Source organism: Hibiscus syriacus, unplaced genomic scaffold (assembly GCF_006381635.1).
Source record: "Hibiscus syriacus cultivar Baekdansim isolate YM2019G1 unplaced genomic scaffold, ASM638163v2 tig00112921_pilon, whole genome shotgun sequence".
Taxonomy (NCBI): Eukaryota; Viridiplantae; Streptophyta; class Magnoliopsida; order Malvales; family Malvaceae; genus Hibiscus; species Hibiscus syriacus.
In genome coordinates this window covers 1,283,782-1,306,846 of record NW_024063419.1, presented here as the reverse complement: position 1 = coordinate 1,306,846, position 23,065 = coordinate 1,283,782, and the positions used below count along the sequence as shown (strand labels likewise).

The 23,065-nt window shown below is 34.0% G+C and overlaps 3 protein-coding genes across 7 annotated transcripts; 2 read left to right on the top strand and 1 right to left on the bottom strand.

Moving 5' to 3' along the window:
- Positions 1-270: 270 nt before the first annotated feature.
- LOC120184528 (cyclin-dependent kinase B1-2) lies at positions 271-2,368 on the bottom strand. The gene is made up of 3 exons (XM_039188962.1): positions 1,677-2,368; positions 1,447-1,585; positions 271-608 (listed from the first exon to the last, which is right to left on the bottom strand). The coding sequence occupies exons 1-3, from the start codon at positions 2,366-2,368 to the stop codon at positions 516-518; spliced, it is 924 nt and encodes a 307-aa protein (XP_039044893.1). The 3' UTR covers positions 271-515.
- Positions 2,369-6,534: 4,166 nt separating this feature from the next.
- Positions 6,535-18,937, top strand: LOC120184526 (transcription factor GTE4-like). Of its 5 annotated transcripts, none has more exons than XM_039188960.1 (5): positions 6,535-8,458; positions 8,536-8,587; positions 8,696-8,803; positions 8,887-8,958; positions 18,927-18,937. In XM_039188960.1, the coding sequence occupies exons 1-4, from the start codon at positions 6,725-6,727 to the stop codon at positions 8,946-8,948; spliced, it is 1,956 nt and encodes a 651-aa protein (XP_039044891.1). In that variant the 5' UTR covers positions 6,535-6,724; the 3' UTR covers positions 8,949-8,958; positions 18,927-18,937. The 5 variants fall into 5 exon arrangements, with proteins under 5 accessions (XP_039044891.1, XP_039044892.1, XP_039044890.1 ...); XM_039188961.1 differs by lacking the exon at positions 18,927-18,937 and adding an exon at positions 10,145-10,505 and having other exon boundaries at positions 8,542-8,587; XM_039188959.1 differs by lacking the exon at positions 18,927-18,937 and adding an exon at positions 10,120-10,505.
- On the top strand, positions 11,654-11,976 carry LOC120184529 (signaling peptide TAXIMIN 1-like). The gene is made up of 2 exons (XM_039188963.1): positions 11,654-11,760; positions 11,835-11,976. Exons 1-2 carry the CDS (start codon positions 11,654-11,656, stop codon positions 11,956-11,958), a joined length of 231 nt encoding a protein of 76 aa, XP_039044894.1. The 3' UTR covers positions 11,959-11,976.
- Positions 18,938-23,065: the final 4,128 nt, after the last annotated feature.

Below are 23,065 nucleotides of genomic sequence, written 5' to 3'. Positions count from 1 at the left end.
TTTTAATATTGTAAACTTAAAAAAAGTATTACATATATATTAATATTGTTTTGAATATTATGTAAAATTAAAAAAAAATTATTTTATATAAAATCCGGATCAACCGCAGTTAAACCCGATTGAACCAGTACCTTCACCAGTTCAATGTCCGGTCCGGTTTTAAAAACATTGCATTTTATATTACTTCATTGATTATACACATAATAGTACGATAATATATATATACATACATGCTCAAAATGAAAAGATTCAAACCACATTAAATCAGTATGAAGAATAGTTTCACATGTAACTAGTTGGTATATCAAGCATTACAAACTTCAACAGAAGGCAACATAGAAGCCAATCTAAAAGATTCATTTGTAAAATATTGTTTGGATAACCTAGCTGATGACAACTGATTCCCCAACACATAATTTGAACTCAAGGAAGCGAGCACCCAGTGAATAGAAATATACCATTCTAAGCAAGCAGATTAAAATCCATATAATACAATAAAAAAAAGCAATGCAAATTCAAAATTGGGACTTGTCAAGGCTGTCAAAATAAGGATGATCCATTGCTGCTTTTGCTGATATTCTCTCTGCAGGATCATATTTAAGCATTTTCTGCAGAAACCAAAAAGCAGCAAGCTCTTAGCCTTCAAAAATTGCAAGTAATGCAGAGGTAAATCAATAAAGCATGAACATGAAGATATATGCGTTCTATTGTTGGGAAATTATTTGCAACTTGAAACTGACCTACTTGCAAGAGGCTAAGGAAATAGAAATTAAACGAGTAAATGGCAGGCACCGATGCAACTATATTCAGTTCCTTCTTTTGCTGTGCATATACCTCTGTACAAAGATCGGTTGACAGATATAACTGAAAATTTTCGTGTATATGCTAATTGTTCGTTCCTTATTCTTTAAATAGTTTTTACTTTTGAATCACTCAAACCATTGCTATAATCCTGATTAACATGCAACGAAATTCCATGTGGATTCTAATTTGCTTCAATGGTTTTTCTCTATCTATTCTCTACATTTTTGGTCCTAATCACAGGTGGAGACATGATCAAAGCATACTAGGATAAGTGTTGAAGAATGAAGATTTGAAGACCCTTTAGGCCTCCTGATAACTTAGAGCTATACTTGGATAAGTGTTGAATACAATTATCGTCCAACACGAAAGTGCTTAATTTTCTCTAAACTTTTTCATATATTTTGAGGATCATATTCAATTATCTATACTCTATACTTGAATACATAAATGAACGTTATTGGAGTGTGCTTGTTAGCAGCTTAATAGAAGCACCGAAAGAATTTTTAATCCTACCTTCTTTTCTTCTTAAACTATAACATGTAGCATCGTTGATGCTAAAGGAAACTACTTCATCAAGACATATAGTAGACAAAACATGAGTATAATATGATGTTTTGTTATAGTAAAAGAAGGTAGACATACGGAGAGAAGATCAACCCCATCAGGAGACAGGGAAGGAACAACGCGGTCCAAGCTCTGAGGCTCCCATCGTGGGTAAACGTGCCAATCCCTTAAAGCGGTAACCCCAGGCCACTGCTTCTCAGTCGGAGTGCCCATCAACCTTTTCAGTTTTGATCCATTGAAAAACACAAAAAAATGAGTAAGAGAGCAACTGTTAGGGAGGGAGAGACTAATGGAAAAAACAGATATACCTGAAAATGTGGAGCAATTGCTGGAACTCTGAATCCCCCGGGAAAAGTGCTTGCCTTCTAACCATTTCAGCGAAGATGCATCCGACGGACCACATGTCGACGGCGGTGGAATAATGAGTGGAGCCAAGCAGAACCTCGGGGGCCCTATACCAGAGCGTAACGATCTCATGAGTGTAGCTCTTGAGAGGAACAGTGAAAGCACGGCCAAGACCCAGATCTGCAATTTTGAGAATCCCCTTCTCCTTGTCGAGGAGAAGGTTCTGGGGCTTGAGATCGCGGTGGAGGACGCCGTGGCTGTGGCAATGAGCGACACCTTTGCAAAGCTGAAAGAGAAATGATTGAATGAGGGATGGAGCAAGGGGTCTGGGGTTGGGACACTTGCGATGGGAATCGATGAACTTCTTGAGATCGGTGTCGAGGTACTCGAAGACCAAGTAGAGATTGGCCTTGGAGCCACCGTTTTTGTTGGTGTCGACGTGCTCGACGCAGAGGAGACGAACAATGTAGAGGGACTGGGAGAGCATTTGGAGTAGGGAAACCTCTCGGAGAGCGGTGGGAGGGACGCCTTCCTCGTCCATCTCCAGACGGGTCTTCTTGAGGGCCACCAATTGGCCGGTTGCCTTGTCTTTCGCCTTGTAAACCTTGCCATACGTACCCTCCCCTACCTTCTCCAGCTTCTCGTACTTGTCCATTTCGATTTTCTTTGTTTTCTATGCGTGATTAATGAAATCAATCCAGAAATGGATTTTCTAATATGTTATTTTGAGAGAGAGAGATGAGATCTTGTGCCTGTTTGAATTTCAAACTTTATAAAAGGGGGGAGTGAACACCAGACGCTCCCCCTCTTCGTTTTGAATTTCGAAATATATATCCTTTTTTAAGAAATAAACCTCTTTATTATATACTACCCGATATGCATGCATGTCGGTGCAAAATAATAAAACGTATTCTAAATTTTATACTATACACATTATTTTATATTTAAACATATAATTTTACATGAGAGTGATTAATTATTTGTATTTAAATTTAATAATTTATATATTAAATATTTAAGTAATGTTTTTTATTTAATTTAAAGATTATAAAAAAGAAAAATATTATTCAAATACTATTATTTCGCATTCCCCTATATACGGGTAATTTAATAATTTAAAACTCAATTAACTAATGATATGAGATTCATACTTTTAAACATATTAATATTTTTATATTAAAAATATTTTTATACTTCAATTAATTTTTTGGTGTATGCTTTACACTTGTTATTCAATGTGAATCTTGATGTATCAAAAAATATAAAAGTTTTAAAATGTGATGTTAATTATTTTTATTTAATTTTATAAATATTTATTTTTTGTATAACTATTTAATAAAGTTTAATTTATTTATTATATTTTTATAATTATATATTTTATTTTAGTTATTATAATATTAATATATTTTTATGCTGAAAAAAAATATTTATTTTCAATTAATTTCTTGGTGTATGCTTTGCACTTGACATTTAATATGGATTCCGATACATAAAAAATTATGAAAATTTTTAAAACACGATGTCAATCATTATTACTTATTTTTTAATTATTTAATTTTTCAGAAAAATATTTAATTATTTTTGTTTATTTGGTATATTATTTTTTGAATAATAGTTTATTTATTATATTAATATATCTAATATATTATTTATTTTAATTATTATTTGACAGTACAAAATAGAAATGCAGCGATTAAATGTGACACATATTTCAATCTATTTATAATATATGGAAAACAAATTAATGTTATTGTCAAGATTTTCGTTAATTTTATTTATTAATATATTTTTAATAATTAATTTTATAATTATTTAAATTTAACTGGAAAACGATCGCATCTCAATTCTCAACCAATTTATTCATCCTGTGAGGAAACCTCCCACAACGTCATTATTGAATACTTAGACAAGTTAACTTTTTATACATATTTCGGTTGGTTGAGATTTTAAGCTAAAATCATCACTAATTTCGACACTCATAAAGAAATGAAGATCGAAGATGTACATTTTTCATCTTTCATATGAAAAGTGTACAATCATTCTTGAAGATGTTACATTATAGGTAGGTCTCTCGATTGATTGGTGATTGTGTTCTTACCCGTAAAAGTGTTGGAAAATGATATGATATGTGTCAAATTTTGCTTAAAAAGACCCCGAATAGTACAATGGTGAATGAATCCATTTGTCATTGTCAAACCCATTTGAATTTTGAAATAGAACTCCAGTAACTTGCAAACCAATAAATAGCTAAAAAATGTAGGGTCTAATGGTTGTTGGTGGTAATAGTTAATGACGATTAAGAGTGATTGATGATTGTGATGAGCGGTCGTGTAGACTTCGGTCGTATTATGGATTAAATTGATATTTTATCTAAATTTAGAGATTAAATTAATATTTTATCTAAAAATTATTGGTTAAGTTTAAAATAAACCCCTTTACTAATGTGTCATGTCTTCAAACTAAGGAATTAATGTCTCAATAATAAAAATATTATAAATTAATAACATAAGTGACCAAAGTATTATTTTCTTAAAATTAGTGATCAAAAGTGAAAAAATGAAACAAAGATGACCATTTTGATAGTTTACCATTGATATTTTTGACTTAACTAAAGAATTCAATTGACTGCAAAAATTTGATGACAGCTTAATTAATTTTTTATCAATAGTATTTTCTTTCTTTACCAATATGTCTATATTTTCTTTGTAAATTTTTAGTATCACCATCAAATAAATTGTGAAAGACATAAAAGTTTTATAACCCTCGCTCTAAATATTTTGAAAAAGTTTTGCCCTTTCTTTTTAGAATTTAAGACCAAAATTAAGTTTCGCCCTTTCAATTTAAAGTAATTCTAAACTTATGTTAACATGCATATTCACAAACTTGTATTAATAATTGTATTTTTATAAATTGGTCCTTCTAAATTAATTTATAAATATATAAACAAAGAATGAAACTCTCGAATTGAAGGACTGATATATATAAATCGTAGAAATTACTACTGACAAATATTAAACTGTAAAACTAGAACTGTAGGGACTAAACTGTGAATTTTGAATCTTATGGATTGGATTGTGATTAATTAATTTTTTTCCCTTTTAGATTTAGTTTTAAATTAAGTCATTGGTGATGTGTCGGTTGATTATTATTATTTTGAACAATTTTTGAAAAAAAAATAACTAAGAGTTTTTAATTACTTGATCTATAGGATTTTGACCTCTGATAAATTTTTAAATTAACGTTAATTTAAGAATAAATTCAATGTTAGAAAAACAAAAATTCAAATACCAAAATATAAAAATACTTTAGAGACCAAGTATTAAATCACATATGCAGGGAGTATAAAATATGAACGTTCCCTCCGTACTACAATCCACCTGTATAACTCAACTTGACGACGCTTTCACTCGCAAAATTCTGTTATTAAATGGTACGCGCTTCACACTCTAGGCGGTAGAGCGTGGGTAAATCACTACGTTTCTTAATGCTGTTTTAGGATCACGACTCTTTTTATGCATACACGCGCTTCTGAGGCATTACAGATAAAAAAAGGATAAATTATAACATTCATCATTAAACTATTTTCTCGCTCTTATTTTGATCATTAAAATATAAAGTTTTCAATTTAATTACTTAATTTTTAGATTGTTTATCATTCTACGATGATATGAATTATTTTATTGTTATTTTCATATGATGTGATATATTTTATTACTATTTTAATATCATATAAGATTAGAATAAAAATAAAATTTAAACTCAAAATTATACTAATAAATATTAGAACAAAACCCTAATATCAAATTCATACCCTAAACCCCAAAATTATGCCCTCTCACCCCCAACCTTCAGCCACATCATCTTTCGCCATATCTTCACTGACTACTCCACTTCTCACAACTCCTGGTTCTAGTGAGTCTCGGAGTGATTCTTCGAAGCCTCAATGGGTCATGGTTTTTGGCACAGATGACTATTATGGTTGGGTCATTGCCCTTCTCCTGTCCAATAAAGGTTACGAGGTTATAATTATTGATAACCTTGTCTGACGACTCTTGAACCACCAACTTGTTCTTGACTTCTTAATTTCCATTTCCTCCATTCATAATCCCCATTGTTGTTGGGCTATCACTGAAAAAACAATTGAACCTTATTGTGACTTTGAGTTCTTATCTAGGACCTTAACCTCATTTAAACATGATGCTGTTGTCTATTTTAGAGATCGACGGTCTGCCCCTTATTTATGCTTGATTGATCAAGAGTTGTGTTCACTCAGAAGAATAATGTCATTGGGATACTTAATGTTTTTTTTTCTTTTACAATAAAGAAATTTAAAGAAGAGTAGAGAAGTCGATGGAGGAGTGGCGGAATGTAGGGTGACCGGAGGCAAAGAAATAGAGGGAGGAGAGGGTATAATTTTAGAGTTTATGGCTTAAGATATGAATTTAAGGATTAAGGTTTGGATCTAATATTTAGAAGTATAATTTTAGGTTTAAATTTTATTTTTATTATAATCTTATATGATATTAAAATATTAATAAAATATTTCACATCATATGAAAATAACAATAAAATAATTCATATTATCGTAAAATGATTAAAATAAGAGTAATTCAAATGTTGAATGATTAAATTGAAAATATTTAAATTTAATAATCAAAATAGGATTTATGAAATAGTTAAATGATGAATGATGTAATTTTCCTAGAGGAAAAGGTCAGAATTCTTAAAGACTAAAGAGAGAGAGAGAATCGTTGAAATTGAACAATCATGGTAGGGAGGTGAGAAATCCACCTTTATCCCCCCCCCCCTTTTTTTCTCCTTATCTTCAAATTCGGCGTAGGGTAGGTTTGTTTTTTTTTTGATCTAGTGGTTGAAATTGTGGGGAACTCTGAAGTTTGGGAGATGAGATTAGGGTTTTTGGTGCAGAGGTATTTAAACCCTATTTTGGATTGATCGCAGAAGCAGGATTGTTTGTTTGTAGACTGGAAATAGGGAATTAGGGCCCTAATATATGTGCATGGCTTCGGCAACAGTAGTTGGAGAAGAAAAAGATGGCGAGAGAGAGAAACAGAGGTACAACGAGAACAAGGTTTATACCAGGAAAGTGTTTAAGGCTTCCAAGAAAAGCAATCTTCTCAACTCCACCGTTAGCAATTGCAACCCCAGCCACGACAACAAATATAACAATAACACCGACATCGATGCTGTGAAGGACACTGCTGTCACCGCAAAAGATGCTGACCCTAACGGCGACGGAAACGACAACAACAACAACGATGACGACGAAGAAAATAATAGAAACTGCTCTTTTCAAATACCTGCTCAACCTCTTTCTTTGGAGTTTGGGGATTCAGCTCAGCAACAGCTTGTTCCGCTGATAGACACTGTCGTGCCTGATGACTGTTCAAGTCTTGAAAAGCAGCAGGATGTCGCTGGAGCGTTGAAGCCCAGTTCAGAGGACCAGGTGAGGATCAATTTGGCTTCAAGGTCAAAGCAGGAGGTGGGGGAATTGAGGAGGAAGTTGGTGAGTGATCTTGATTTGGTGAGGAAATTGGTGAAGAGAATTAAAGCCAAAGAGCAGGAAATAAGTGGGTTTGGTAATTCCTTTGTTCCTTTGAATAATGCCATTTATTTTGGTTTCAACCGGGCTCAACCAGAGCAGGTTTCAGTGGGCATTTCTCAGGAGCCTGTTAAGAAATCAAGGCCTTTGAATCAGTTGAATATTTCTTCCTTGGAGAATAGTCGGGGTGCAAATGAAAAAATGGAGAAGGAGAAGAGAACACCCAAGGCAAATCAGTTTTATCGAACTTCAGAGTTTTTGCTTGATAAAGATAAGTTTCCGCCTGCTGAGAGTAACAAGAAGTTGAAATTAAATGGTAAGAAGCAAGGGGGAGGTGAATTCGCACGTGGGTTTGTCACGGGTAACAAGTTCTTTAAGAGCTGTAGTTCTTTGCTTGAAAGACTAATGAAACACAAGCATGGTTGGGTCTTTAATGCTCCTGTTGATGTCAAAGGTTTGGGTTTGCATGATTATTATAGTGTCATTAAGCATCCCATGGATTTGGGCACTGTGAAATCGAGGCTTAGCAAGAACTGTTACAAGTCACCTAGAGAGTTTGCAGAGGATGTCAGACTGACGTTTCAGAATGCTATGACATATAATCCTAAGGGACAAGATGCTCATGTAATGGCAGAACAGTTATCAAAAATATTTGAGGGCAAATGGGCCTCTATAGAGGCAGATTATATTCGAGATATGAGACTTGCAATAGACTATGAAGTGAGTCTTTGTATGCCGACACCAACAAAGGCTCATTCAATGCTACCACCTCCAATTGATACGAGAAGGATCTTGGATAGATCAAAGACATTCCCAGTTAATCCGTCACCAAAACTAATAGCTACTACTCCTCTGGGAAGGACTCCTGCTCCCAAAAAGCCTAAGGCAAAGGATCCTTATAAGAGGGATATGACTTATGAAGAGAAGCGGAAGCTTAGCACTAACCTTCAGAGTTTGCGTTTAGAGAAGCTGGACAACATTGTACAGATTATTAAGAAAAAGAATTCATCTGTCCTTCAAAATCATGATGAAATCGAAGTAGACATTGACAGTGTGGATACCGAGACTCTTTGGGAGCTAGATAGATTTGTTACCAACTACAAGAAAAGTTTGAGCAAAAACAAGAGAAAGGCTGCTCTTTCCATTAAAGCCAGAGCAGAAGCTGAGCAGATTGCACCTGAAAAAGTAAGTTTTCTGTCTTAGTTTCTTTTTTAAGAATCTTTTCCTGAGAGTTTCTAATTTCAAGCATTTATTGTATTTAGTTACAGTCAGTAGCTCCTGTTTCCATGGAAGTGCACAAGGAAACTACAACTAGTAAGTTTTTATGTTAAGAAGAGTGATCCTTTTTATGTTAAGAGTGATCCATCGTTTGCTACATGCATAGTTGGACTGATATCTGAATGATCATATATCTACTTGCAGATGAACAGAATGTGTCCATATCATTTGCGAAAGAAAAACAGGGAGATACTGCTAGTAGGTCGAGTAGTTCAAGCAGTTCTAGCAGTGATTCAGGGTCTTCTTCAAGTGGTATGATGATTTATTTCTTACTAGATTTTTAGGGAGAGTAAATTATGTTTTATTGTTCTAACATATATAAATGTTTGTTGTAGACTCTGATAGTGAAAGTTCCTCAGCATCTGGATCTGATGCTGGACATTCACCTAGATCTTGAGCCCATTCAGGTATGCTGAAATGTTCCTGTGAATTACAGGCATTCATCTTTTGAGTTCTTGAAAGTTGTTCTGATGTATATGCTCATTTTCAAATTACCTTTTTTGCTGTAAAATCATTTATAGTTTATATTGCGAGCAGTTTGATTGGTGTTTACTGGTGATGTAAATGGTGGTGAATATCCTTGTTGATTAGTCTCACTATGTAAGTGAGCATATGATAAATTCAATTAAAATTTGGATTTGTTAACAATTCTGGATTTGCAACTCAAGTTAAAATTTTGATTGAAAGACTTATTTATGTTACTATTGAAATAAGAGCTAATTGTAACAAATCGAAAGATAGACTTGTTTATATTACAATATAAGCTCTTATTTCAATTGAGATGTTGATTTATATCGAGGGTTTATTTAGTTGTAAGTTGTAACTTAAATATTAGGGTTATATATGTACAAATTAAAGTTTAGGGGTATTTAGATAAAAGTGGTAAAGTTTAGGAGCTTTATTTTTTATTTTAGCTTCATTGCAGGAATAATTTTTAAGCTCGTATTAGTTGGTGAAAATCAAGCTAGATTTCTATCTTTTTACCCCATTTTTAGAAACATCTTTTTGTGTTCATATTCTGTTGCATCTGTATAATGCTGCTGAACTCTTTCCTAGTTTGTAAACTGATGTTTAAGTCAGTGCCTATTATTGAGTATTAAGCCGATTGTCTTAAGAAACACCGGGAGCTTAAAATCGAGAATACTCTAGAATAATAATGTTCACTATAGTTGTTATTGTATATCGAGTAGGAAAGATGTTGAAGATAAAAAAATGCAATAAACATATTGTCTATATAGCTAGACATGTATGATTATCATGTGATTTTGTTGTGCTACTGTGTCTGTTATGATGAACATGGTGGTATAACTCATAAATATGTGCTGCTTCAGATTTCACTCTTTTCTTTTTGATTTTATGCGCGCTTAATGATTTAGGATGCTCTGTTAAATGTCCTGGCATGCTTTCTTGTGATGTGATACTGTATTTGGTGAAAAGCTGATTAGTTGGAGAACGACAACTACATTGCAAATAGATTTTTTTCTCAACTTTCAACAAGCATTTGTACGCTATCTTTTGACAAATTTCTACAGCCATTCTTGATATTAAGATATAAGAATTTAAAGTACGTGCTTATCAATTGTGATAATGAAATTTTGCAGATTGGGTTTTATGAGTGTGATGTAGCATTTGGGTGTTATAGTGGAGAGATAAACGTGAAGGGCTGCAGAATGGGAGGAGTGGGGGAAGGAGGCTTCAGCAGGACTTCTCAATTTGTGGACTATCTGTATAATTATATAACTAAGATGCGGGTAGGATTTGATTGGGCTAAATTGAAGGCACGTGTACATTGCTAATTTAACAAGTGGGACTTGGTTTTTCTGTGTTTATTATGCATTCTGCTGGGCAGATTCTTTGATTTGATGTTGTATAAAGAAGGAATGAAACAAGCATTGTAATTCAAAGTAGTAAGTATTGTTCATGTGAAATGAATACAATAATAGTTAGTGTGAAACCCTTGCTTCGCATAGGGCACCTATTCTGGTCTGGCTTTTCTTATATTTCATCTCATCACCCGTCTACATTACTTTGAAAGGCTTCCTTTCGTAAATACTTTCAGCACTGCAAAAAACCTTTGCATTGCCGGTACTGTTAGTATGTTGCTCGCATTTGACATGTTAGAAAATGAGCTGGTTCTTATAGCTGCAGTTGAACTTGTAATTTGGAGAATAATTCTCCGGAAGGATGTAATCACCATCTTCCATCAATTCATATTGGAAAAGTTGTAGACATAATCACTTTTGTACTTGATTCATATTTCAAGTTGCCACTCAAGTGAGAAGAGATCTCAACTTTACTCAGGTACCGTGGTTCTTATTTATTTGGACTGGATTGCTCTTTGGGTCAAATTGAAGACTTCAGGATAGCATAGAACAAGCAAGACCTTCGGAGAAACCAACACGACGGTAAGGTTGAAGCTCCTCCGAGATCTCGTTGTAGTCACATGTTCCGATAGAAGGGTAAGGTTGAAGATGAACTTCCTACCAAACGTTCATCTCCATTCTCTTGGGTCTCCATACAAGCACCTTCGAAAACAATGTTGCTTCAAATTGTATCCATGCTGCATATCAGTTTCCTGCTCTCAATCTCCGAGATAGGAGAGTTCATTCTTGAGCCTACTTCTCCTATTGTAATCTGGTTTTGGTTCAGAGATTCCGAGATTAATAAAAATTTTCAACATTTATAGCTTCAAATATCTAAGTAAATATCAATATTGCTCTTCTAAAAGAAAACAGAATTGAGATGGAATATATATATATTTTTAAAATAATCGTTATTTTGAGAGAAATTATTTCCTGTTCTACTTTGGATGAGGATCCTAATATGATAAGGTGACATTTTAACCTCATTTTTTATTCCCTGTTCTACTTGGGATGAGGACCCCATTGCGATATTATGCCAGTTTTACTTTGAATGAGGACTCCAATATGATAATATATTTTATGTAAATATATTATTTATTTAAAATAAATTTAATTTTTTTCTCTAATGAAAATATTAAAAAATCACTATAATATCGTAACTTCTTGGCGTCGCCTTCAAATATAATGAATAGATGAGACAGAGTAGAGGAAAACGAAAAGTAGATAGCAAAGAGCAATCATGTGCTGTGATGGAGAATGCAGACCACTTGGTTTCATCCTCGGCCTTCCCTTCGCTTTGGTTTCTCTGCTCATCTCCCTTGTTGGAGTCATCGTTTGGATCGTGGGGTTTGTTTCTTTGTTTGTATAATTATCTTCATCTCTTTGTTTTTTTATGTCGTAATTAGTTGGTGGTGGTGCAGGTTGACGTTGACATTGATATGTCCGTGTTGTTTGTGCGTGACGGTGGTAGTGGAGGTGGCGCTGCAGTTGGTCCAAGCTCCTTTTCTCGTCATCCAATGGTTCACTAAACAAATCCCTTGTTAATTCTCTTTTTTCATAGGTTGATTTCCACCATTATTTTAGCGTTTTAGCTGCTATAGAAACTGTTGCTCATTGTTATTATAATATCAATAACTTTTGTCACCACGAACATAGACATATACATACATACATATGTGTATATATAGTTTCAATTTTTTATTCTTAAATAAGAAGTTAGGTTTATATTAAATAAATATAATAAAGATAATACAATTTAATATGAAAAATGTAATGGTATAAAGAAAAATAAAACAAAAAACTTTCTTTTGATTACATATTTCATTTTCTAAAAAAAATAATAACTACCAATAATTTCTTTTTCTCTATTCTGAATGTATTGATAAGCTGTTGAAAAAGGAGGTCTAATTATGGGAGACAATTAACCTTTCTTGATCAATAAGTGTGCTATGATGAATGCAATATGAAACACAAGACTATCATAAGTTATCGATAAATTCATCATAGCACACTTCTTGATCCTCATCATCGTTTCAACGTCCGGTGCATTATTTGCACTGCAGACTTTGACGAACCTGCTTAAATTTGTCACCGGGCATTCCTCGGGGCTGCCATGAAATATGGGTAATGGGGCGATATTGATACACGAAGAAGTGGCTGATGAGTTTGAGAGTGCTGCTTCACTTAAGCCGCTGTCATTGCTAATATTGGATTCTGACTGAAACTCAGAAGCATGATCATCGTCGTCGTCATCATCATAGTCATAATTCTCGTTCTCTGCTTGTTCCAATTCATCTCCATTTGATCCGTTGGGAGAATGAGAGAGACGAGTGTTGGCGTTGTTGGTATCATCGCCATCGGTACTACGATGATAGGAAGTGTGTTGGGGGAATTTGCGGTGATGTTTGGTGCATGATTCAGCCAATGAATGCGAATTTCTTGTTTTCCGAGGCATCTTAACTTTTGGTTCTGCAGTCGGAGAAGTGGTGAATGCTTTAGTTGGTTACCATTTGGGGTTTAGTGATTTTTTTGCCCAAGTCGAAAGGAAACTTGTAATTGTGACGTTTTATCACTCGGGCATGTTTTGCGGTTTCGCGTTTGCGTGCATCTATTTGCTTAACTATTTATTTTGGGTAAATTATAAATCTACTCATTAAACTTTACCCTCTCTCACATTTCATTACCTGTACTTTTCATTTTTTTTAATTTTCTCACTGAACTTTATATATTAGATTTTTTATAACTCCACCGTTTTACTTGATGAAATGAAATTTTTTATTATTTTACTGCCACGTAAGAATTAATTAATGTTTTATTAATATTATTTTTTTTATACTTTTTCATTTTTATCTTCATTGCTCTTATTCCTCTAAAGTAGAGAGGTGAAACTTCGATGAGAGCATGCGATCGGCGAAGCATCCTTTGAACTACTCACCCTTCGATCTCTTCCGTTCGTCATCGGATTGTTTCCAAACGGAAATATACTAGTCCCCTTGTCACTATGCGTCCCCTCATCGTCCGTGTCGTAACCGGTTTTCGCACGGGCACAAATTTTTTACTTGACGGGAAAATAAATAAATAAATGAATGATTTTGATTTAAAAAATATTTTGGGAGTCGCCATTGACATTTTTGGATTAGGTAGATCAAATACCTAAAAACAATCTTCTAAAATAGTTTTTAAGAAAACATAATTTAAAAGATAAAATGATCTGCGTATAACCAAAAATTTTAGTAAAAAGGGATTCGTGGTCGATTACGTTTAGGGAAGGATTAGCACCCCTATAACGCCCAAAATTTGTACTCATTAATTATAAATTGTCTCTATTATTAGAAATTTAAGAATTCAAAGATATATTTAATTCATAATTTTGTGATTTCAAATTTATTACTATAATTTTAAGAAAAATATATTAACTTATATATATATATATATATATATATATATATATATATATATATTATATTTTTATAAATAAGATATTTATTTATTTAGAAATATCAGAAAAAAACTTCTAGTTGTTTTAAGACAATCATTTTCTTAATATTAAAAAATAAATAAATATTAATAAAACATTTCTCTAAAAATAATTAAAATAAATTAATATATATATAATTTGTAAAAGTAGGATATTTAGTTATTTAGAAATATCAGAAAAAGACTTCTAGTTGCTTTAAGACAATCATTTTCTTAATATTAAAAAGTAAATAAATATTAAAATTCCTAAAAGTAATTTAAATAAAATTAAATTTATAAACAGGTTTTTTATTTAATAGAAAACAAATAAAACAAATAAATAAATATTATTTATTATATATATATTTATATGACTAAATAATGATAATAAGAATAATAATAATTTAATATATTGAAAATAAACATATAAAATTAAAATAGAACCAAACAGTGACTAAAATTAAAACTATGTATTTAAAACAATAAAACTTGTAACAAATGAAAATATTAAAATCAGTGAATAAATTATAACCTATTAAAATTAAAATACCCTAATTCGTAATTAATTATTTAAAATTACAGTGGTTAAACATGCCATTTTACCAATTTATTAATTTAGGGACTAAAATAAACTTATATCTAATTCAAATATTAAAATAAAACAAATTAAAACATGTTGTTCGTGATTAAAATATTAATTATTAAAGTTACGAGTGCTCTAACTCGAATAATAAAAAACCTAGGTGCTAATAATGTAATTTAGCCTTATTAATTATTTGCGACTAAAATAAAAATTATCAAAATTATAGGGACTAAATAAGTTATTTTACTTAAAATATATAAATGTACAGGTAAGGACTAAAGTAGAATAAAATAAAATTATAAGACGAAATTGAAATAAATATAAATTGAACTTAGTGACCAACTCGTAAATTTACAAAATGGTAGGTATGGCGGAAAGGGTTTGACCATACAGGAAATTACACAAGGGTCCCTCCTCAAAACGACGTTGTTTGAGGAGGGATTTAAATACCCTTAAAACCGGCCATTTTGGCCATTTACTCTCATTTCTCCCTTTGGGTTCTCTCACTTCTCTCTAAAAAAGCTCCCGCAGAGTTCCAGTCGGCCATCGTTTCCGGTGCCGATCACTGCCGCCGGTCACTGTGAAACGGTGGTCGGAAATTACAATATTACCCCCAAAATAACGCTTGGCTTTCCCTCATCCTAAATCCAACCTTTGTTTCTCCTAACAACCTTTAGATTTTCATAGATCTAGGTTTTATTACCTTCGATGTGTGGATCTTCGGTGGCTCGTGGGGCTCTGATGAGGTGGTAAGCTTCTTCACTCTTCTTTTATTGGTTTTTTTCTCGGTTTTCTGGTGGTTATGTTGCTGCTGTTGGTTCCATTTTTGTTTTCCCGTTGGTGTTGGTTGCTCGTTATTGCTCTCTTTCTTTTGTTTGCAGGTGGTCAATGGCTTCTTATAGCCATCGACAGTATTCCCCTCGGACCGGTCATAAGGATAGCCTTCGGTGAGTCACCAAACCTCTAGTGGTGAGTCATAATAGGGTCTCGACGTGGGTGGTAACACGACGCTTCTGGATACTTCTTCGAGGCATCGGCGTCGTGGCTGTAGCGGGTTGGGTCACCTGGCAATGAGAGCGTCGGCAATGGCATGGAAAAGGCAGATGGAAGACTGAGGCGGAGGCTGGGTGATAACCTAGGGTTATGAAACCCTAGGGCTTCATGCTGGACTCCTGTGGACCGTTGGATCAAGGCCAGATCCAACGGTGGAGAAGAAAGACGGCTGAAGAAGATGATACAAACCCTAGGAGGGTTCTGTTGGGTCATCTGGGCCAGATCGGGTTGGGCTTGTGGTTCTGGGCCACTATTTGTAATTGGGTTGGGTATGATTTGGGCCTATAATAATAATAATAATAATACTAATAATAATAAATAATATAATAATAAATAAATAAAATAATAATAAGAATAAAAATAAATAAAGAAAAAACCAAATAAAAAAAACTAGTGTCTTCACTGCCCCTCTTTGCTCATTCTTGTGTTAACGAGAATAGGGCAAAGACGAAAAGACAATAAGTATTTTTTTTCATTTGACTTCGCTTGATTAGAATGAAAATGTTAAACAAGTTCTTCTCATTATGAACTCTTCCACTGGGGATGACAATTCATCTCCTTCTGTGATGTAATCTAGTAAAAAGTTGAACAAGTTCTTCTCATTATGAACTTCTTCTGAAAATGCTGATCCTTGAAAGAACTGTCATTGATTCAACTTCATATGTGATGAATTAAGGCAAGGTTTGAACAAATTCTTCTCATTATGAACTTCTTCTTTCCCTTCAGATGAGTTCTTCTCATTATGAACTCTATCTGGAAACGTTGATGCTGATCTATCTTCTTCTGTGATAGAATCGAGTAAGAAGTTGAACAAGTTCTTCTCATTATGAACTTCTTCTTCCTCTTCAGATAAGTTCTTCTCATTATGAACTTCCTCTGGAAATGTTGGTGCTGATAGAATCGAGCAAAAGGTTAAACAAGTTCTTCTCATGATGAACTTCTTCTTCCTTCTTCAGATGAGTTCTTCTCATTATGAACTCTACCTGGCAATGTTGATCCATCGAGTGATGAATTCGAGCAAAAGGTTGAACAAGTTCTTCTCATTATGAACTTCCCCTTTCTTCTTCAGATGAGTTCTTCTCATTATGAACTCTACCTGGCAATGTTGATCCATTGAGTGAGAATTCGAGCAAAAGGTTGAACAAGTTCTTCTCATTATGAACTTCCTCTTCCTTCTTCAGATGAGTTCTTCTCATTATGAACTCTACCTGGCAATGTTGATCCATCTGGTGATGGATTTGAGCAAAAGGTTGAACAAGTTCTTCTCATTATGAACTTATTCTTCCTTCTTCAGATGAGTTCTTCTCATTATGAAATCTTCTGGAAATGTTTTAAGAAAAACAATCTCAAGTGAGATAAATGGATATTTCAAGTGAAACTTTCTCTAGAGAGAAACAGTTTGTTTAAGAAAAACAATCTCAAGTGAGATAAATTGCTATTTGAAAACATCCTGCACTGAAGGTCTTATGGATGGCCCGTAGGACTTACATATTTGGGAAATAGTTTACTGAGTAAGAAACTTTGGAAATCGTTTTCTTACTATTCAACAATTTCATTTTTAGAAAAGATTGAATGAGAAACTTTGGAAATCGTTTTCTCATTTTTCAAAATAACTTGTTGATTGGGTAACATGCCCCATTTCAAAATAATGTTTCTTCTGTGGATTGTGTCCATCTATTCTTCAGATGTTTGCGTGATTCTTGTATTTGAGGTTTTGAATTCTACCTTCTTCTTGTAAGGTATTTTCCATCATGAATCTTCTTTTTCGTACGAAGCTCTATAAAACTTCATGTTTAAATGCAATCAAATGTATCGATGTAATGAATTGTCTATTGTGCAAATGATGTTCTTATGAATGCATGAATGTTGATGCAATCTTCATTTGACTTCAAAGTGGTGAACTTGGTCTTCATTCACTTCATCATTCATTTATAGGGTTTTTTTGCATATATCCGTGTAACAACTTATGCTATCCAGCTTGTATCTCTGAAGAACCCTCTGATCAACTTGTATCCTTGTTTCTTCTTTATTTCATTAAAGTCTCAAAAGAAATGTTTCATTTGTGGAACTCTTGCCGTAGTCAGAACTATGATTTGGATGCCCCATTTTTGTCTTTGATAACATCAGCTTTCTTTGCTTGGACTTGTATAAAAATCCAATAAAACTTTCATCTTTGAAAAGAGAATCCATCATCTTTGAAGAGTAAATCTATCATCTTTGAAGAATGTAGATGTAGATATGCCAAACTCAGCAGAGATTAATTAAGAGAGTAGAGTCTGTTCTGATTTGACTCTTGAAATACATCACAAGGAAAATTTATCCTAATTCCTTTCATGTCTCCACATCTAATCAAATCTCGAATAAGGCAACTTGGACCATATCATGTCGAGATGCTTAACAACAACATGTCGTTCAATCTTAGTTGGTTCCACTAGTTTTTTGTTGTTAAAATTTTTGCATCCTTCTGTGGAAAGAAATCTTTATCATATCTACTTCTGACCTTGGGGTTGAAGAAGAAAACTTCATCTTGGATCCATAAATGGAAATACCATATGATTACAACATTGGTTCAGCACCAGAATAATTGGTTCATAAAACATTTGACAACACATTCATCTTTTCTTGTGATTTATGTACAGATGTTTCGTAAATATTTAATAATACATTCATCATTTCCTATGGCTTCTGCTCAGATGTTCGTAAAATATTTGACAATACATTCATCATTTCATGTGGTTTCTTCCCAGATTTCTGGTCAGAGAAGCTCTTTCATAGTGTTCAAAGCTTTTGTATGATGTCACAAGACCACTTGAGAACAAAACTCAATGGGAATATAAGTGAGATGTTGGCATGTTTCATGACCAAAAAGTTGGTCAAATTCACAAAATGTGTTATTGCTGGATTGAATAAGAGATACCAATTGATCTTGATATCATATTGAGAAAGGCAAGTGTGATACCAATCACGTTTTCTTCCGTAATGAGCATTGTAGAAAGTAGAAGCACACCAGCTATATGATCCATGTACAGAAGGAGGTTCATGGAATTCTTGTTACTGTAAATGAAACGCACATGATAAACCAAATAGATGAAAACTTAGTTCACCCTGACTGGCAATGATAACCCCAGTAACAACGGGAATAAGAATAACATAAGCTGAGCCTCTTTCTTCGATGTTATCAAGTAAGCGAAACTGATGTGGAAAACGACTTTGTAACCTCAACAGCATGATTGAAACTAACTGCCGAGAATCTCAAAGAAATATTTCCAATCATCACCGACACACAAAATACCAAGCTCGAAGCTGAGATCTCGAGGAACTGAACCCTATATCGAATGGTCTACATGGGGACCATCTTTATCCATGCAATCGTGATGAAGCTTAATAAAGAACATGCTGTCATGTAACACATGTTAAGAAGATTGAGTATTTGAAACTATTCTTGCTGAGTAAATATTTGTTCAACAACATGATCCCAATGTAACTTCCTAATGAACGAAGCAATTATGTATAGTCATCTTTACTGTCACTGCTTCATCATTTTCATTCTTCATACCTTTCTGTCTCATTGGAAATTTTTTCTCAAAGCAATGATCTTTAACACATAATGATGTGGGCCTTCAGCATGCCCCAACATTTACTGATATGAACATTCAAAATGTTATTCCATTTTCTGATTGAAATGGGCTTTCAGCATGCTCCAACATTTGTTGACGTGAACATTCAAAATGCGTCAATATTCCTGATTATGATTGAAATGGGTTTTCAGCATACCCCAATATTTGCTTCTTGTTGATGTGAGCTTTCAAAATGCCCAAATATTCATACTGGCGTGGGCCTTCAGAATGCCCACATGAATCATTTATGTCTGAAAGGGGCTTTCAAGATGTCCCACATGGATTTGGAGAGATCTAGTCGGACAGAGTGGTATAAATTGCTTGGTAATTCATTCCAAGATGACACAATGAACCTTGTTTTCAGTGAAGGCTATTTCTGAAATATACTTTTTTGTGGGAGAGAAACCAATTTATGTGAACAGTAATATGATGCAATAACAAGACTACATATAAAGTGGTACAGGCTCTTGAAAAATCCGCACCCATGCAACATGTTGATTCTGATAACTACTCATATGATTATGAAGCGATCTTTCAGGATGATTTCACAGATATTAATAATTCTTCTGATACCAAGGAAATCCTGAATTCTGATTCTGATGAGGAGAATAAACTGTTATACTTGATAATAATGGGGTACTCGAAGGCTGAGGCTTCAATAGCCATGGAGAGATGTGGTCCGGATTCATCAATTGAAGAGTTGACAAATTTTATATGCGCTGCTCAAATGGCTAAGGCTGCTGACGCACTTCTTCCGGTAGAAGATAGGAAGTCATTATGCAATGACCCCAATTACAAGAAAAGGCGAAACTTGGGCCATGATTTTTTTGGAAAAGGAAAAAGCAGAGGAAGCTTAAAAAGAAGTTTCTTAATGAAAACGATCATGCAATTCATCTTCCAAATCTAATGATTGGTTTTGGGGTTCCTATCGAACCAGATCAGATAACTCAAAGAACACTTCCAGAAGATGCTATTGGGCCTTCTTATTTCTACTACGAGAACGTGGCACTTGCTCCAGTTGGTGTTTGAACCAAAATGTCACTGCATTTATATGATATAGAGCCATAATTTGTAATTTCAAAGTATTTTTGTGTTGCTGCACGAAAAAGGGGCAATGTTCATAATCTGCCAATTGAGAACAGATTTCCTCTCATTCCGCTTCCTCCATGCACCATACATGATGTTTTTCCATTGAAAAAAAAATTGGTGGCCTTCCTGGGATCCAAGAACAAAGTTGAACTGTTTATAAACATGTACAGGAAGTGCCAAATTGACAGAAAGGATCTGTAAGGCTCTTGAAGCTTATTATGATGAGCCACCTTTGAGTGTCCAGAAGTATGTTCTTGATGAGTGCCGAAAATGGAATCTGGTATGGGTTGGAAGGAATAAAGTTGTTCCACTTGAGCCCGATGAGGTGGAAATGCTTCTAGGTTTCCCTAAAAACCATATACGAGGAGGAGGATCTGCTAGAGACATGTTCCCTGATGGTATCAATGTCCTGTCTCTTTCCTCTGGGATCGATGGTGCAGAGATTGCCTTCTACCAGCTCCGCATACCTTTGAAAACAAATATACAAGAACTGAATGGTGATCGGTTGGAGTAATTGATGAGTAGATTTGACAAATTCGACCTTGGTGGTGGTGGCATTCAGTGTAACAATCTTACCGGAAGAAATAAACATCATCGGGATTAACTAGAAGATTTTTGTTGGTGTCCTTTCTTGCAATGATTGCTACAACAACTGTCTCTTATGCTGCTCCAAGATACGCACTGCTATATCCCACTCTTCCCGAATCATAGAAAGGTTTGGCTGATAGAAAAACTGGTTATCTCTACTTTTTGAATTCTGTAACCAATGTTCTGAAAGATATAATGGATATAATCCTGACTAGGAAAATGATCGACATGGAAAAGGCAGCAAAGATGTAATAAAACTTGAGCTAGCATCACGGTATAACCAGAGTGCGAGTAGTGACTTGTTCATTCCCATAATACACCTTAATGGGATTTATATCTCTGTGATGTAATCTTCTAGGGGACATGAATTGATGGCTGGGGAAAATAATTTGTCTGGTAATGCTTATCGCCCTCAGCATGAGATAAGTGATCATCTTTCTTGATGGATTGCTAATTATGTCACAGAAGAGCGTCACAAGTTCAATTTTCCAGATTTTCTGGACTCTCAAACCCCTTGCCTTCAAGAATGCTTCATCATTCTAGCCTTGCTTATTCTTTTTCTACAATAGAAGTAGAATAGGCAACAATTTACTTCAAGGACCTTCCTCATTTGAGACTGTCCTGTTTGAAAATGTTTTTTCTCCTTTTTTTATCGAAAAATGACAGAATTTTGTAAAGTATTGCGTATTTCATGTTCAAAATAGAATCAAATCATAAAAAATGAATTAAATAAATCAACTACACTTTTAAATCATTCAAAAATCATAGTCCTATGGAAAGTGTCAAAATTATTGATTGTTTTAAGGTGTAGGTTGATTCTGGTAAAGTAAGGTCTCTCAGGTTAGTCCAGCATATATGTCTCTTTGGGCTTCCATTATCTTGAAGAAATGGTTGTTATGCTCATCTTCTAGAAATACTTCTCGTTGTTATGCTCATCTCGTAGAGATACTTCTTATTTCCAGACTCTCAGGAACGTCTTTGGGATGTGTGGTGCTTCATTAAGAGCTTAAGATCATCTCTTATATCGTTATTGCACCATTCAATATTCGAGCCACCTTTTCAGGTTTTCAACTCGAATCCTCCTTTGGTTTCAAGATGTTATTCAAAATTTACATCTTGAACCCTCTTTTATCATTTTTCACATCATGCATTAAAGATTTTAAAAACCAATTTTTGCAAATAAAAATCAATCTTGAGAGTCGGAATGAATTCAATCTTGAACCCCCTTTAATTAGATGCCTTCAATCTTGCTTTGCTTAAATTGGATCTACTTTGCTAGGGATTTTTCCATAATATTCATTCATCTCCAGTATTTCTTGCGCTTCTTGTTGAATATAAATCTTTGAACTAATTGTACTTGATCAACCTTGTAACTTGAGGCTCCATGAGTCACTTATCTTGGTTCAATTTTTCCTTTTTTCCTTTTTTTTTCTTTCTTCGAGTATAATATTTCTTGACAGAATCTGAGTTTATTTGGTTTCTCAGAACTTTCCCATCCATTTCTGCCAAAATCAATGCTCCTCCGAAAAAGGCCCATTTTTTACAACATATGACCCTTCCCAATTAGGCATCCATTTCCCACATAAATTTTATGTATAGGCAAGATCGTTTTAAACACTAGATCACCCTCTTGGAACTCTCTTGGATGTACTTTCTTGTTGTGATCTTTCATCATTCGTTTCTGATGCATCTGCCCATGGTAAATAGCTTTCAATCTCTTCTCATCAATAAGGTTTAATTTATCAAATCGAGCTTGGATCCCTTCAGCCTCCTCCAATTTTAGCTCCTTCAAGATGCAAAGTGATGGGATCTCAAATTGGTAAGACTGAACAATAAGGTGTTGCCCCAGTGATGTTCAAACAATATTTTGATATGCATATAAAGAAAAAGGTAGCTTCTCGTGCCAATCCTTGTAAGTTTCAGTGATCTTTGTAATGATCCTCTTAATGTTCTTATTTGATCCTTAAACTGCCTCATTCATCTTTTGGCGATATGTCACTGAGTTTGTATGCTTGATCGCAAAGTTCAGTCATCTCATACATAGAAGTCTTTGTAAAAAGAGGTATCTCCAGGGGGATGAATATTCAAGATTAACTTTATTTACATGAAAACAATGTAATTAATGCATGATATATTTATTTAAATCAATCTTTTCTTCTTTTTCTTTGAGTATGCCCCAATCACTCAAAATTATCTTCGATAAGTTGGTCCATAATGCCTCATCTCGTCTCTTCTTGCAGGAAGATTCACGGATAATTGAAAGTTT

Excerpts from the sequence above, each read along its gene's own strand:
- LOC120184528 (XM_039188962.1), bottom strand. The coding sequence starts at position 2,368 with ATGGACAAGTACGAGAAGCTGGAGAAGGTAGGGGAGGGTACGTATGGC. Across the intron at positions 1,586-1,676 it reads CAATTGCTCCACATTTTCAG|GTTGATGGGCACTCCGACTG; the intron begins GTATATCTGTTT and ends AAAACTGAAAAG. Across the intron at positions 609-1,446 it reads ATGGGGTTGATCTTCTCTCC|AAAATGCTTAAATATGATCC; the intron begins GTATGTCTACCT and ends TGGTTTCTGCAG.
- LOC120184526 (XM_039188960.1), top strand. The coding sequence starts at position 6,725 with ATGTGCATGGCTTCGGCAACAGTAGTTGGAGAAGAAAAAGATGGCGAG. Across the intron at positions 8,459-8,535 it reads AGCAGATTGCACCTGAAAAA|TTACAGTCAGTAGCTCCTGT; the intron begins GTAAGTTTTCTG and ends TATTGTATTTAG. Across the intron at positions 8,804-8,886 it reads TTCAGGGTCTTCTTCAAGTG|ACTCTGATAGTGAAAGTTCC; the intron begins GTATGATGATTT and ends TGTTTGTTGTAG.
- LOC120184529 (XM_039188963.1), top strand. The coding sequence starts at position 11,654 with ATGTGCTGTGATGGAGAATGCAGACCACTTGGTTTCATCCTCGGCCTT. Across the intron at positions 11,761-11,834 it reads GTCATCGTTTGGATCGTGGG|GTTGACGTTGACATTGATAT; the intron begins GTTTGTTTCTTT and ends GTGGTGGTGCAG.